Below are 16,790 nucleotides of genomic sequence, written 5' to 3' on the forward strand. Positions count from 1 at the left end.
ACCAAACGGCTGAGACGGTGGCTTTGATTGACCTGGGGGGCGGTTCACAAATTCAGACACCTCCGCCTCCTCGCGAAACGCAGACCGGCATAATGTCTTGGCGCCTATTGGCTAAGCAGGGTGCCGAAGCGCGAAGGTTTTACGGGAATATCTTCGCTGATTGGTCGCTTGCTTCTTTGTCTTTGAGCACTGTGTTGTGTGAATGCGCTCAGATTAAAGGGACTATTTCCCCGGACCAGCTGTCTACCAGCACGGACACAACAAAGGACCCAGGATGGTGTTGGTACACGTTGGATATTTAGTTCTCCCCGTCTTCGGCTCGGTTAGAAACAGAGGTATGGTGATGTATTTTATTTATTTACTACAACCGTATTTCTCTGGGAGGTTTTTCCAGGTATATTGATGGATTTCATCCCTCGTTAGTTTACACCTGCTAGCAAATTAAGGCGAATACACACAGCGTGTGGCTAGCACGGACATTAGCCGTACTGCTAACGTTAACGTCAATACAACGGAACCACCACGACTTAAACCGGTGGTACACGCTTGTGATGTGTTTATAAAATCCCAGCCGTATGTTTATCAGTAGGCCGCCATGTCGTTGGGCTCATTAACGTCGGGCTCATTAACCACTAAACCATCGCACCTGTCAAAGTCAAACGGCTGCTCGAGCCCGTCTTCGCTCAGCTGCTGTGCGCAGGCGTCACTCAGCGAATTCGGGCCGTTGTTCAGTGTCTTCACGTTCTGGTGCGACGTAAACATTCATTCAGCACGAATTGTATTCAATGAAACGACTGAACTGTAAATGTGTAGAAATGAGCCTCAGTTCTTGTACGCTAACGTGTTGTCTCCGCTCTCTGATCCGGCCCAGCGAGTGGACATCAGTGTTCGTGTTTGCATGATGAGTTTACTGGTGGCTATCCTGACATCTCCAGACCATTCGCTAATGCGGTTCATTTTCGATTTCCAAAGGGCATTGTCCACGGGCGCAGACCGAAATGCCTGTGGTAATAAGTAATTGGACACAACTGGCAACGAAACGTGTGACATGTCGGTGGCAGCTCGGTGGTTTATGATTATGATTGTTTACGATTATGATAATGCCTCAACGCTGCTTCTACATGGCGCTCCTTTATACAATAATCGTATCAAACCCTCCCCAGATTAAATAAACTGTTGTGATTGGCCCGACCCGAGAAAGGTAGGCTAGAAATCCGTCTGAACATCAAAGTGTGGGGGGAGCGCTTGCATATTAATCTTGTTCCAAGACTGACTGTTTGCGAGTTCCCTTTGTGATTGTAGTCACTTCACTCCAAAAACGTGGTACCTTGTATAATGAGTTGCTCTGCAATGACCGACATGCTCCGATTTAGTCCGATTTGTTTCTGCCTATGAGAACAAAAATATGCCATTTTGATTGGCCAAAGATATTCCACACCCTTCACTGCAGCAGTACCCGCCTGTGTGATGATTAAATAATAACTACTACTACATGCACTAGCACCAATGATTTCATTGTGCTTTTATTTGTGTTCTTTTTCCTGCTCCATAGTATCGAGGCTGGCGCTACATTCTGCATTTCTCAGCCCTTTGTCCCCCTCCTCCATTCTGTAGCTAACGATCATCTGCTGATCATCTGCCGCTGTCTGCCGTAGCCCCTGCCTGTTCTCTGCATCTAGCTGTATTGTGAACCCCTTCTTCCTCATTTCCTCTTTCCATCTGAAGACGACATTGGCATTAAAGCTGAGTTCCCACTCATAAGTATCCTTCTGTGTGACTAAAGAATAACATTCTGTACAACAGTTTGTCTTTATTGAAGCTGTCATGTTGCTCTTTAGTAAGTAACCCATTTCAGCGTTTAGCCTTATACTACAGAATGTAATTGTGATTTTATTTTTTTTTCCCAATCAGTGTGGGTAGACTACATTGTGCTGTAAATGCCTGTAAAGTGGATAGTTTTGATCTCCCAGGTTTGATTACAGCCCTGCTGGAATCAAACTTATTTAGTGTTTCACTGCTAGTAGCACTAAATTGGGGCAAAGGGCACAATGCAATAAGTATAAGGTGCATTGTGACTTTTCTATTTAATACATTATTACATTTCGGTAGTTCAATCACTGCACACAATTACTTAACAAATAAATCACCTGATGGCCATAGTGCCACCTAGACAGCACTGTAAGTTGGGTGCTATTGTCGTATTCCCCTTTGAATGGTCCACTGCACCTGTGTCTTGTTTATCACAATCTAACACTCTTCCTTGTGTGTGGACACGTTTTTATTTTAATCCATTTAACTGATCCCAATCCAATTGGCTTGAGCTTCTTTCATGCTCTCCATTGTAGTAAAACCCCTCCCCGCTTTTGGTACACTATCATTCTCAATCTTTCCTCCTCTTCCTACAACACCCTCAGACTGCTATCCATTTTACAGGGATGTTGTAGATCCTGCACTGCTGTAGAATTCCTTGTAGAATATAAAATGTGTCCTCTTGTTTTGTATTCTTTGGTTGTGGTTTTTCTACCCATGTTCTTGCATTAGATCCTAATGCATGATCATTATTTTTTACCAGAGATTTGAATGTAATCTATTTGTAGTAATGTCCCTGCTGTACTGAATATGCTGTAAGCATATAAATCTACCCATTGGTTGCTGCTTCTCCTGTTAACCCTAAAGAAAGCATGATGGCAGCTTTGCCTCTTTACACCTAATTTGCATGAAATTCTATTACTATTATCATACAGTGCCATTTATACTCGTATTTTCCAATAAAGAATCTAGTGTTTATCTAACTTTCAGTGTGCCCTTTGCTGATTTCATTGTGTGTGTGTGTTCCCCTCCCCCCCCACTTTGAGTTTTTATTCATTATTTTCGGCCAGGGGTTAGTGAAAATGCTTTACTCCTGGTTAATGGTTAACCAAAATGTGTCGTCTTAGTATTACCCATTGAGTCAGAACTTAATCACTTTTCCTCATTATTTCCTCTTTTTCCTTCAATTATTCTCTAGTTATCCCTACTTATTGTTTGTTTGGTACGCTTTTACCATTTGATCAATTTGCATTCATCACTCTTTTCTTTTGCTCATGTTAAGTTCTTGGTTCTCTTCATATGCGCTTTCACATCTTGGAATTAATGAAAATAAAATGTATATACCATTCAGGTATACCATAGCTTTGGAGAAAATCCTCTAAACTATATATTGATATAGCAGCATATGCTCATAAGGAATTTCCTAATGGCATTAGTGTGTCCATGTTAACATTCAATTGTTCATATCAAATATTCGATTTTTAAGCATACTTTCAAGTTCTCTTGTTTTCAACCTCATCTAAAGATTGTCTTCTCTGTAATCCAATTCATCCAAATAAAAATATCAGTTTGAAGTATTGAATAGTTTTAGTCTTTAATCTAACATTGCTATATTACTTCAGGTTCATCCACCCCAGTTTGATTGTTTAACATTGGTTTTCAAATTGAAATGGATTTTGCAATAATTGCAATGTCCTCAAATTCTCTGTGAAATCCAAATAAATAATTCTTAGCACATCAAATGCATTTTAACATCTTACTCGAGGTATTTCTAATACTAGGAAGTCCTGATGTTGCTTCATATTTGAAATCAAACATAACATGTAATCCGCTTTGCACTAAAGTGGTTAAGGGGAATTGTTTCCTTCCATCCTTCTCAACAGCACAAACCATACAGGTCTTCTCATGACCAAGGTCCCACCATTTAAATATTGAACAAGATTTGACATCAGAAATGTCCTTGACTATGCTGTGAAGGACGCCCACTTGTCAGCAGATAAGGGGGGAGGGTTTGATGAGGAAGCTTCAGTAATGGAAGGAGGAAACCGATGTGGGAGGGAAATATGGTAGGGGGTGTGATGTCAGACAGCTGCAGTGATGTATGGAATAAGATGTCTTTCTATCTTCCTGCGTCGTATTACACGCAGCCCATTCTCCATTAAGTAAAGTTGTCAATATTAACGTTCCAACGTTTTCTGGTAATGCTCTATTCTGTGAACATCAGTGAACTGTCCCTGGGAGTGAAGGGACAGTGTTATTCTTATAATATTTCTATCGGCACTTAATGGTACTCAAAATCAACATTTATCCTCCGTCAAAAATATAAACAAATCTAAAATGGTTTTAGCATGTGCATGCCATACCTTTTGTATGTGTTGGAAAAAGAACTACAAACCGAACGAAGCCCTATTACATTATTTCCCACCAACACACAATAACTCAGCCCAATAACGCGCCCAGACAAAGACGTACAGTACAGGAAACAGAAGGCCTCATTCTAACGTCCAAAAGGGGCTCCACTATAGAGCTGGATCAATAGGGGATCCCGCTCTCTGAGCTCCCTGGTCTTGGTTTCTCCCAGTGGGTGGGTCCTCCAAGCGGTGTCCGTTTCTTAAAGCAGACAGCTGGAGGTCTATAAGAGGGTCGCAGCTGTCTTCTCGGTCCCCTCCGCACCACCACCCATTCACGCTCCACTCTTCTATTCTCTTCCTTAGCAATGCAATCTCTCTGGTGTCCTCAGATTCGAGCAATGGAGAAGGGTATTTCCAGGGGTGTGTGTGCCTTCATAGACCTTGGAGCTCTCTCCTTTACAATTATTATTTTTGCTCCCAGACACCCTAAGAAGGATGATTAAATTGTCTTCCTTCTTCAAATATTTTTATTTTTCAAATATTGTTCTTAACCCTTTCTGAGGCATCTGTGTTTGCAATGGGGGGGGGGGAGTTAAGATATAGGCCTGTGAACTGAAGGTGAAGTCCTTCTAAGACTAACCGTAATGGGTTGTAGAAATAAACCAAATAGCCTTGACCTGGGGTGCGTGGTCAGAGGAAAGGATTTGCTACACGAGCCTTTGCTTAACGAGATAAGCAGTGCTAGAGGAAATGGCTGCTTTATACAGGACATTCATACGTGACATCTATGTGGGCAACTTTCACAATGGTATCATAGCCAGTATTTATTTAACATAGTGTTCCAGGTCTATGATGCATTTCCTTCTATCTAACCTACTTTATTTTCCCATCCTTTTCATTAAAGTACAAAAAGGCCATTCAAATACTTACTCATGCATGTTAACTGTACATTTATTTCATTGAGCAGCATATTGGTATTCTCTCTCACTATTGATTAATCTCCATACTGAACAGATAAAGATAAAGTATCCCTGGTACAAGGCGCTGTAGGACTAGGATGAATCTGTGTAACCCGTAGCACCAGCGTTTCTTTTATTGGCCGACTATAGACACACTACGACACTCACCCAGGGTCTTTACTCCCTCTCGGACCTCCTCCAAACAGACCCATGGATTTACGGGGTGAATCTTCTGGTTCTCTTGTGTGTCTGCCACCTGTCTCATGTGTCCGTCTTTGTTACTGTTTGTTTATGTCGTTAATGTGATGCATGTGCTATTCTATCTTATACGTATTGTCTATTGCATATGTTTTAAAGAAAGAGATTTTTCGTGTTTGTTAGTCCATCGACTCCATCCTGTATGTTTGTCTGTTCTTTTTGTCCATTTTGTGGTTGGGATCTGCTTTATGCAGCCATGGAAATAACATCTGGCTTCAATCTGTCTCCTCTAGGCTCACAGCTGTCCCGACACCAACAAAGTCATGCCCCTTCTTGCCGACACATCCACCTTGGGGCCCCGCAGGCGGCCGTCTCTGCCGAGTTCCCCCTGGGACATGGCGGCCAGCCCCGCCTGACGGCGGCGCTTGCCCCCCACCTGCCCCCGGTGCACCACCAGACCCTCGCCACCTTGACGGCCGCGTCAGTACCGCCACCTCCACCCCCTCCTCCGGCCACATTCCAGGATGCGTCCGGGCCCTCCTTCCTACCTCAGGCTTTACAGCAGCAATACCTCCTCCAGCAGCAGCAGCTACTGGACACCCAGGACCGCCGGACCCTCCCCCACTACAGGTACCACCTGTCAGAAGGGGTTACGCTGCGGTCACACTACACACGTCCCTCCACGGATGTTTATTTTATTTTTTATATCCATCTGTTTTCCCGGGTTTTATTACAAAGAAGATTTTATTGGACAGTGTATTTAAGTATATTTGCATAACGCGATCTGATTGCCCGACGGATCCGTCGCTGCCTGAAAAGTTGAACATTTCTCAACTTTTTGACACATGCAACGGGGCCGACAGAACGGACAGACCCACAATGCATTTCGAGAGCGCCCCATGTAAAGTCAATGAGATCCGTCAACGGACGGATGCAGTGTAAACGCAGCGGTAATGGAGTCACTGGTTCATCGGGAATCCCTAATGGGACAGTATTACTATGTATGTGCCTTTGGTGGATGCTTTTATCCAAAGCATCTTGCCAAACCATTAATGCATTATTTTCTTAGCCTGAGTAGCCCTAGTGGAAATCAAACCCTAACCCTAGCAGCATTACTGCCTTGCTCTACCCATTGATATACACAGGACCACTGTGTCACCACCCTGTAGTCTTTCCAAGGAACTGCCTGATTCTGGTGTTGAATGGATTTACTGTGCAAATATGAGTTGCTTGTTACTATGTAAAAGTACACGTTTTATTAACAACCTCTGAAATACACTGTTCAGAGGCATCATCAAAGGAAAAAGTGTGGTAAATAGGATTATTTTAGCTGAAGCTGCCCCCAATTCAACTAATATCTATCTTAGTATTTGTATTATTACTCTATCCAAACTTCTACTTCACACATTACACTACAACCATAAAAATACAAGCTTGCATTACCTCCTTACTATTTAGACTCTGTATTGTGAGATGATGATCCAGTCCATCCCATCCCCCACAGTCTTTGTGTTGTGTGTGTTGAAGCACTAGCAATGGTCAATGTGAAAATAACCCCTCTGTGAAGAGGGTCTATTCTCTCAGTGAGATGAGTTCCATCTCCTTTCTATTTAAATCATTACTTATCGTTCTGCGCTCCCATTACAGAAGAGCCCAAGAGCGAGTTCCTCTGATCCATCAGCGTTTACGCCCCGGCTATGAGTACGCCCCAGGGCTCCATGTTCCTCAGCCAGTGGGCCAGCAGCCACGCTACCTTGCTGAGGGCACAGACTGGTGAGTACCCGGGCAGATACCCCTATCTCACCCACCTCCTGTAGCTCTCTGCCTGGCTGGCAGTGACATAGGGTTGATGGTGGTTGAGGAGTGGATTGAGACAGGAACCCAAATTGAGGAGACATCCTAGTTTAATTGAGTTAATGTTGATTGTGGCGATATTTTTTAGAGGTTTCTAAAGCCTCAGAGTAGTGCACTTATCTTCACTAGTGGAGTCTACTCCCCATGCTCTGGTATGTAAAGAAAGCAGACTGGTGAGTGTGTGAGCACACCTGTGTTCAACCTACCATGGTGCATCTGTGAAAAGGCTCTTTTGAGGGGGGATTGGATTGAGGAGTGAGATGTTGTGGTTGGTCGTTAATTGAACATTGGTCGTTGTCCTGGCAGGGATCTGAGCGTAGACGCCGGCCTCTCGGCCCACCATCAGTACCAGCTCCAGCAGCTTCCACAGCACTATCAGCACTACCTGGCCACTCCCAGAATGCACCACTTCACCAGGAACTCAACTTCTGCACAAGTGGTAGGGGGTTAATAACATTCAATTATTCAATGATATGTTTTCCATTCCCCAGTTGTGGATGAGGTTTAGTGTTGATGTCTCTTCTCAGGTGGTGCATGAGATCCGGAGTTACCCGTACCCCCAGCTCCACCTTCTGGCTCTGCAGGGCCTCAACCCTTCACGCCACGCCACTGCTGTGCGGGAGAGCTATGAGGTACAGTTAGCTTTCAGAGACAATTAGTTTATTAACCTAGACCAGCGTAATGCCATGGAGGCTATTGTCACGTATTATCATTCATTTGTTCGGATGATACCTTTAATAGACGTTATATATACTGTACATTACCGTTCAAAAGTTTGGGGTCACTTAGAAATTTCCTTTTTTTTTTCAATGAAGCTAACTTTAAGTGAATCAGAAATACAGTCTAGACATTGTTAATGTGGTACATGACTATTTTAGCTGGAAACAGCTTATTTTTAATGGAATATCTACATAGTTGTTAAGAGGCCCATTTCCAGAAACTAGCACTCCTGTGATCCAATGGTACATTGTTTAGCTAATCATGTTAAAAGGTTAATTGATTATTAAAAACCCTGGTGCAATTATGTTAGCACAGCTGACAACTACTTTGAGTGAGTTTTCATGGAAAACCTCAAATTGTCTTGGTGATTCCAAACTTTTGAACGTAGTGGATAAAATAAGCTGTGTTTCTGCTGCCACATCACTCTACCCTGTCCCATTCTGTTGGGTTATTTGCTATGATGCAGACGTTTGTTCCTACCAAGTTATTGGATTGGACACGTTGCACTCTGAGAGCTGATCTTGAGATCGTATGCCACTAAATTACCGGACTCTGACATCGGCCACCAAGCGCCCCTCAGCAGACTCTTATTGCACTGGTTGCACAATAAAGGGGCCATGATACAAAGCATGTGGCCTGTGTAGACCTAAACAAAGTAGCAAGCTAGGGTGCAGAAAAATGTTTGTGTTGATTGGTAACAGCACAAACAGTTGCGGAACCTATCTGTGTTGGTGGGGACAAATAAATGATCTAAAATCAAGGTCACGAGAGAGGCTGTGCTGTTACACTGAATAACCATTCAGGTACGAGGCCATAGGCCGAGTGCCAAAAATAGTTGATTCAATTTAAATATATGATATATATTCTATTCTAAACATTGTGTCGATGTTTCGCTCAGGAACTGTTGCAGCTGGAGGACCGCCTGGGTAGTTTGAGCAGAGGAGCAATGCATACAACCATCGAGAGATTCACCTTCCCACACAAATACAAGAAGGTAGGACTCACTGCTAATACATTAAATACTGGTTAACTCAGCGCACCTGTGTAGTCTGAGGTAAACCCCCAGCATTTAACCCTCTGTGGGTGATGTGGTGCATCAACAGAGGAAGCCTCTAGAATGGAAGATGGGAGAGGAGGATGTGGAGGAGAAGGAGACAGATGTGGATGAGAAGTGCACAATCTGCTTGTCCATGCTGGAAGAGGCTGAGGATGTTAGGTAAGAACCACATCATTCTTAAAACATCCATACGCCTAATGCATCCGTTTGATGACTTTCTTGATTCAGGGTCAGGTGCGATGATGTGAACATATGCATGTTCATCTGTTTAATATTTTTCTTATGGTCCTGCTGTAATATTTTTGGAATATGGTTATATGTAAAAAATCGACTACTAATAACTAACTGCTATGCATGTATAGGCTCTTCATGTTGAACGGCAAATACTTGTAGGCCTTAAAGGTCCCATGACATGAAAATCTCATTTTGGGAGGTTTTCTAACATAAATATGAGTTCCCCTAGCCTGCCTATGGTCCCCCAGTGGCTAAAACTTGCGTTTGGTGTAAAACTAGCACGAGCTGTTCTGCTCGCCTTTGAAAAAACGGAGGCTCAAGCGCGCTGATTTGGAATGTCTGTGCTCATGACGTCATCAGGAATCTCAGCTCCTCCCCTTACTCTGCCTGGCCCGCCCAGAGACGTTGGCCCGCCAATGAGACTCGACCGTGCGAGCGCCACATGGGTGTGTGTGAATACACACACTGTAACGCAAGTGTTTCTTGTCGGTTCTTTGACGTGTCTTGTATTTCCACAACGAGACTGTCGTGGGGGTTATCTAAGCCATGGTTGAGAAGGAATTGGGGGAAAGGAACTTTGGTTTGACTCGCTGAAGTACATGAACTGCGACATGCCGCCGGTTGCCGCGAGGCACCATCGCCCGGCAGCGGACAGCCGGCCGCAGGCAGCGCGCGGTTCAGTCGACTTCAGGTTGATGTGAAAGTGGAAGAACCAGAGACGTCGCAGAACCCGACAAAGTCGTTTGTGATTCATAATATCGTCTGGAGGCGCACACAATATGTTATATGATATAGATATCTATGTATTATATGATATTATTTAGATATAGAGCTCCAGGACTGTAACGCAAGTGTTGTACACTTCCTTGTTATTTGGATAACCGTTCTGCTGTTGGTGTGATGGCGCATAACACGTCAGACTCTCGTCTCTGGTATTTCTACAACGAGACTCGTATTGGGGGTTATCTCAGCCAAGGTTGAGAATGAATTGGGGGGAAGGAACTTTGGCTTTGACTCCCTCAAGAACATGAACCACGACATGTTCTTGAGGGAGTCAAAGCCAAAGTTCCTTCCCCCCAATTCATTCTCAACCTTGGCTGAGATAACCCCCAATACGAGTCTCGTTGTAGAAATACCAGAGACGAGAGTCTGACGTGTTATGCGCCATCACACCAACAGCAGAACGGTTATCCAAATAACAAGGAAGTGTACAACACTTGCGTTACAGTCCTGGAGCTCTATATCTAAATAATATCATATAATACATAGATATCTATATCATATAACATATTGTGTGCGCCTCCAGACGATATTATGAATCACAAACGACTTTGTCGGGTTCTGCGACGTCTCTGGTTCTTCCACTTTCACATCAACCTGAAGTCGACTGAACCGCGCGCTGCCTGCGGCCGGCTGTCCGCTGCCGGGCGATGTCGCAGTTCATGTAGCCTACTTCAGCGAGTCAAACCAAAGTTCCTTTCCCCCAATTCCTTCTCAACCATGGCTCAGATAACCCCCACGACAGTCTCGTTGTGGAAATACAAGACACGTCAAAGAACCGACAAGAAACACTTGCATTACAGTGTGTGTATTCACATTGATGTGGACGTTGAAGAACCAGGAACGTCGGAGAACCCAACGCGGTCGTTTGAGATTCATAATATCGGCTCACACAGCTTTTGGCCGTGATAATATATATTATATGATATAGATATCTGTGTAGGCTATATGATAATATTTAGATATAGAGCTCCAGGACTCCTGTGTGTTCTAGAATATTTACAGAACACGGCTAAAGGCTGTGTGCGCCTCGCCATTGCGATACATCCACTGTAAACAGAGCGCATGGTGGCTGCAAGGCGCTGCTCAGGGCCACACCCCCACCCTCCTCCTTGACACGCCCACCGAAACAGCGCATTTGGGGGAAGCTCAATGTGCGACTGGCTCGGAGTGGCTGTAACTTTGCACCACGGCTGAATTTAGGGAACGTCTTTGAATACTGTGTTAGTTGCCCACTAATACCTATATTAAAGAATACATAAAATAGCATGTCATGGGACCTTTAAGTATCTATACTCCCCTCTGTCAGTCAATCGAGCCAATCCATGAGTCAATGAGCTGAAGCCGCAGCCTCCTTTTGTCTCCCCCTGCAGGCGGCTCCCCTGCATGCATCTCTTCCACCAGGGCTGTGTGGACCAGTGGCTGGCCACCAGCAGGAAGTGTCCCATCTGCAGAGTGGACATTGAGACACAGCTGCACCCCGGAAGCTGATAAGCATGAGGCTCAACATCTACAGTACATGCCGGCTAAACACCCCGAGATCGACTTCCACCCCTTGCAGGGTCCCCCCCCCCCCCCCCCCACATACACACACACTTTCCCCACCTTATGGGTGCTTTGCCAAATGTGTCCAGACCTTCACGTGACTTAAACCCCCACCCACTGACTCACGCGTTACTGAGCCAAGCCACGATTACTAACTGCACAAGTGCGTGTGTGTGTGTGTGTGTGTGTGTACGCACGCGCGTGTGTGTCTGTTTGTGTGTGTGTGTACGCGCGTGTGTGTCTTTGTGTGTGTGTACGCGCGCGTGTGTGTGGGGGGGGACAGACTGACTCTAATGTACCCAGGGTTAACTCCTAGCTTGCTGGATGTTGGTGGTGTGTTCTTGTAGTCTAGGTAGCCTGGGCGGTGTAGCATGTTCCTTAAGCCATGGTCCAATTCCAACAAATTGAAGGAAAAACTAGTACTTCTACTCACTGCTGTCTACTTTATACTTGTTGGATTCCTTGGATTTCTTTATTTCCCTAAATGTATTCAGTCAAAATGTGTATTCGGCCACCCAAGGAATAGGAAACGCCCCTCTGCCATACGTCGCCTCATGGTTCATTTGTGGTTGTGTGGTGGTGGTGGTGTGGCGTTGCCCATATAGTTGTATCCGGTAGTCCTATGCTTTGTTGGAGGAACAAACCAACACACTGTTTCTACGTTTTGCAATACAACCGTACGTGTATCTTGTAACCCAAAGGGTCATGTGACATAACCGCTGTGAAGCGCGTGTGTGTGTGTGTGTGTGTGTGCGCGTGTGTGTGTGTGTGTGTTAGAGGCTAAGATAAACATTAGAAAAGTCTGTTACCCAAATATTTTTTTGTATTATGGTGTAGCTTGACCTGATGCTCAGGTTAAATGAGTGCTCTTCCCATGTTGTGCGATTTTCATAAATGTTTTTGTGGGTGAGTGTGAGAGAGAGATTTGAGTGTTTCAAGACTTCAATCACAAAGAGTTTACTTTAGTTAGACTACAAACATGGCCGCTGAAGTGTTTATACAATTCAAAGCCAAATAAGGGAAACCATGAAAAAATAATAAAAGTGCAAATATCCTCCATGTAGGGCCTGGCCTGGCCCCGTCACACCCTTCAGCGAGGTGTAGGGGGATGTAGGTAGAGCTGCAATGAACTGCCTTGGTACAGTTCTGGCACGCATTCTCTGGTTCAAGCAGTGTGCTGGACTGCATGTTATCTGTTGTTGACATGGTGGTGATCTTTGTGTTTTTCGTTTTCAAAGGAACGCTACAGACTAATCTGAGCATGACAGTTTCTGAGCTGTGACTATCTTATCGACAAAAAAAATGGAAAAAATTAATGTGCACGAGGTAGGTGGCCGTGTTCAAACAGAACTTGTAGCTTGTGTTCATTCACGTCTACTGTCGGTAGCAGCGATGGAAACCCACTGATGTTAACCTTTATTGCCTATCAATAACAAGCACATGTGATTATAAATATAGCAAAGAACCGTTTTCTTTTCCTACGTATTGCATTGGAGGATGGTATAAGTATTGTTAGGTAGAGAGGAACGTGCAGAAGGAAACAGTGACACGCTCTGGGTTTATTGTGCTGTGTTCTGTAGCAGGGCTCCCCTCGTTATGGTCGTCATGCTGGTTGCTATGCTGTAACGCTAGGAAAAAAATGTATAGAATGTGTGACGGAGGTAGAGGTCTCTTTACAGTGCACACAGAAGGAAATGGCAAAACAAAAAGCTCCTTCACATGCATGGTTAAATATGAACATGCTTATTTGTCATCTATTTGGATGAAGTAAACCTCTAGTGTTCCTTCTTCAGCACGGTAACCACCGTGGGCATAAAGTTAGAAGGAGGATCTGGGATTTCCCCCCCCCATCCCAGACCCTTTAAAGCTTTGTGGACAAAGGAGGTTTAGATTAGCGCTGATTACGGCGGGCATATGTCCTCCTGTCCGGTGCACTGCCATGGACACCGCCTCCTCGCGGTCGAGTCAGTGGGGAAGTTTTGTTAGTTTACACAGGGTGTTATCAGTTGAGATGCCTTAAGTATTTAACAATCATAATTTATTACTAATTGTAGATATGTACGTCATTTTATAACGTTATTTCTTTTGTGGGGGCTGGGTGGTTTAATCATTATTTATTTATATAGAAATAACTCAAAATGATTTGGGACAAAAAAAAACGTATACCTCATTTTTGCAATGATTTTAAATGGGAATGCTTTGCATGCAGTTGTACTTTGAAAATGGAAAACAAAAAAAGCCCTGCTTTTTTGCCTCCGTAAGCTGGCTGTGCATTGTTTAATGTGCTCGGCTGCCTTCTTTCTTTTCTCTATCGTGTGGCCCTCCCTCTCTTTCTGTCTCTCTCTCTCTCTCTCCTCACTGGTGCTGTGGCTCTTGGTAACATTCCCTTCAATGCAATCTCTGATCCCCTATGCTATGGCCTCGTGGACTAACTGAAACGGAGGGAGAAGTGAATGCTTTGGGATTTCTTTGTTTCTTTGTATTTTTTGTTCATGCTTTTTCCTGATCTGCTGTTTTAATATGGGAACCCTCTCACTGGCATCATGCAATTCCAACATAGTTTAATATTATCTGCATATTCTCTGCCTCTCTAGCTAATGCACGAACCTGAAGCGACAATCCCTCTGCGATCTCATGCTTACTGCTGATTTCAATCCTTATTTAGTATTTCTACTATTTCTCTCCATGCACAACAACTGCAGCAATGTAAGGGCCTCACTCTGTGTTTCTATATCCATATTATCATTAAAAAAAAACATATTCCCCAAAGAAAACAAAACAGTCCTTCATTTGAATGATTCAATTCCCTTCAAACTATATTGATTAAGAATATGTAAGACCAGAGGGGCAAGTTTACCTGTAATCTCATACTTAAAAAACATTTACTTATTAATGTATTTCTCATTTGAATTATAAATATTCAGAATCCTCTCATATATATCATGAAACTCGGGTGACGACACAGGATTTCAAAGCACAACCTTTCTAAAAATGCATGTTCTTCTCAGGTTATAATATAGTCTAAATGGTATTGTATATGGTGGAAAATACATACAAAGAATAAAACTATTGAATACATTTTTGCTGCTGCTTCAAATCCGAAGAACTAAATGGACGGATAATATCCCCATAAAAAGTGCCAGTGAAAGGGCTGCCAGCATCTGTGTATGAAATCTGTTTAGCTGAGACTGCGCAATGTTTTTCAATATATATTTATCATTAATATTTACTATTTATCATTAATATTAAAGCAATAGCTCAATACGGATGATTGTGTTGATGAAGTAATGGATGAGCATATTATGGGTAAATGTTACAATTCATTTGGTGGAATTTTGTAATTTATTTATTACTACTAATAATAATGATTTTGAAGTTGCATTGCTAAATCCAAACTCTTCTGATTTGTTTTTATATTTGTTTTACTTCATTGCTTATATATTTTCCTTTTGTATGTGCCCTTTTTTGTAATAAACTGGATAAAATGTATGGTGTGTGTGCCACTGATCATTTACATTTTTTTTCTAACTTAACTTTTAGAAGCTCAAATTGATACTCTAACACGCGTCTTGCTTAAAATCAAAGTGATTGCTGTGAAATTTTGACCATAAGAAAATAATTGACGAAGCTTTATACATAATGAAAAAAAATGAATTGATGCATTCCTGATCCATATGCAAGCGGCCATCTTGTATATCTCCGTTCTTCTCTTTGGCACCACCTATGGTGAGAAAAGCGAGTCTGTTGGCTCCGCCATACTCTGGTGTAACAGGCCACTGCTGGAGAATGGAAAACGCATCACTAACTGCAAAGCTTGTGATTTGAATGCCTGGCGTGATAGTCGCCACTGACAACCATTTCCTATCCATAACACTGCAGAAGATGCAGGGTTTTCATTGGTGGTCCACAGGCTCAATCCACATTGTTTTGGCTCATCTGGTGGTTGATGGTGACCTTTTATTTAAATGAAAATCTTTGGAGATCTTAGAGATTGCCACTTTAAAAATGATAAGGATGGCAACTTTATATATACCTGAATAAGAGAATAATTGTCAGTATGAACTCTCAATTTCTAATTGCTGTTGATAAATTACGAAATGAATGTAAAAAAAAAAAAATGATATAAAGCCAACATCAGTTCCTGAGCGTTGAGGTTTTCAGTACACTTTTTTATACTTATCCCATGAGTCCTTAGGCAATAAAACTATGCCTCCATACCAAGGGAAGTCTAGGACGTTGGGTAGTGTTTGTTTCTTGGGGTATCCTCATCAGTACTTGGGGTAAATAATCCTGAAGATCTGTCCGTCCGCCTTCTTGGTGTCCAGCCACTTCGCACACATAAAAACGGTGGTGACCCCGTTGGCGGTGTTGGTGACCTCCACGCGGTCCAGCAGCCAGCCCGGACTCAGGCCTGTGTTGTCGTGCTCCATCTTCACCCTGAGCAGCTCACCCATGTCCAGCATCTCCAGGACAAAGCGGTCTGCCTGCTCGCGCTCAAACAGGTTGCGGAACTTCTGCCGGAGCTGCCTGCGGCCAGAGTCACCGTTGGTGCCGTAGAGCGTGATGAAGACGTTGGCGTCGGTGCCGGCGCCCTTCTGGTCCGCCGTGATGACGATGATCTCGTACTTGACAGGCACCAGGCTGCTGGCCTTGCTGGCGAAGCTCTCCACCGTGCGCGTGCACTCGAAGGTCATGAACTCGTCCCGCTTGGCCGAGAGTGGGATCTGAGCGTTGCACGCAAAAATGTACCTGAATGGATGGGGGGGGGGAAGATGGCTGATGATTGGGACTTTTATTATACAAAAGATATTATTGTTGTAAATTAAATATTAAACTGGACCTGAAAAATAATCATTCACAATCGTATGAGAACATATACTAGTAAATTTGTTTTTGTTTTAGCAGTAACTTTTCAAGTCAAAGGGTTGATTGAGGGGCGGGTCTTATAGCTCATCATGGACCAACACATCATTAAATGTTTGTCCACTGAAAATCTATCTCCTTTTTTACCAGCACATTGATTGAAAAATCCTGACCCAATGGATGGATCATAGACCATAGATTAGTCCTTTAAAGAGAAACATCTAACAGGTGTCCCTCATAACACTCATCATGGGTCTGCTTCTTCAGGGCCCTATATACATAGATATTGGAATATATAAAAAATTATCATTAATATCACTACTAGTTCTAGTTCTGCATTATACTGTACTACTGGTCTCTATATTTCATCACGATAAAATATTATTACGGTTATATTGCAATGTAAATTATTGTCAGAAA

The 16,790-nt window shown here is 43.3% G+C and overlaps 2 protein-coding genes across 2 annotated transcripts in view; one reads left to right on the forward strand and one right to left on the reverse strand.

Annotated features, from left to right (window-relative positions):
- The first annotated feature begins 195 nt into the window (after nucleotides 1-195).
- Nucleotides 196-14,996, forward strand: LOC132447536 (E3 ubiquitin-protein ligase ARK2C-like). Its single transcript, XM_060038355.1, has 8 exons — nucleotides 196-335; nucleotides 5,611-5,947; nucleotides 6,965-7,090; nucleotides 7,478-7,610; nucleotides 7,699-7,803; nucleotides 8,790-8,885; nucleotides 8,995-9,107; nucleotides 11,336-14,996. Exons 1-8 carry the CDS (start codon nucleotides 275-277, stop codon nucleotides 11,451-11,453), a joined length of 1,089 nt encoding a protein of 362 aa, XP_059894338.1. The 5' UTR covers nucleotides 196-274; the 3' UTR covers nucleotides 11,454-14,996.
- LOC132447532 (lipoxygenase homology domain-containing protein 1-like) overlaps nucleotides 13,770-16,790 on the reverse strand; it is a 95,514-nt gene continuing 92,493 nt past the window's right edge. The window contains exon 41 of the mRNA XM_060038347.1: nucleotides 13,770-16,256. Coding sequence (XP_059894330.1) covers nucleotides 15,776-16,256 — 481 coding nt within the window. The 3' untranslated portion in view covers nucleotides 13,770-15,775. The remainder of the gene's footprint in view (nucleotides 16,257-16,790) is intronic.

Source organism: Gadus macrocephalus, chromosome 19 (assembly GCF_031168955.1).
Source record: "Gadus macrocephalus chromosome 19, ASM3116895v1".
NCBI classification, from domain to species: domain Eukaryota; kingdom Metazoa; phylum Chordata; class Actinopteri; order Gadiformes; family Gadidae; genus Gadus; species Gadus macrocephalus.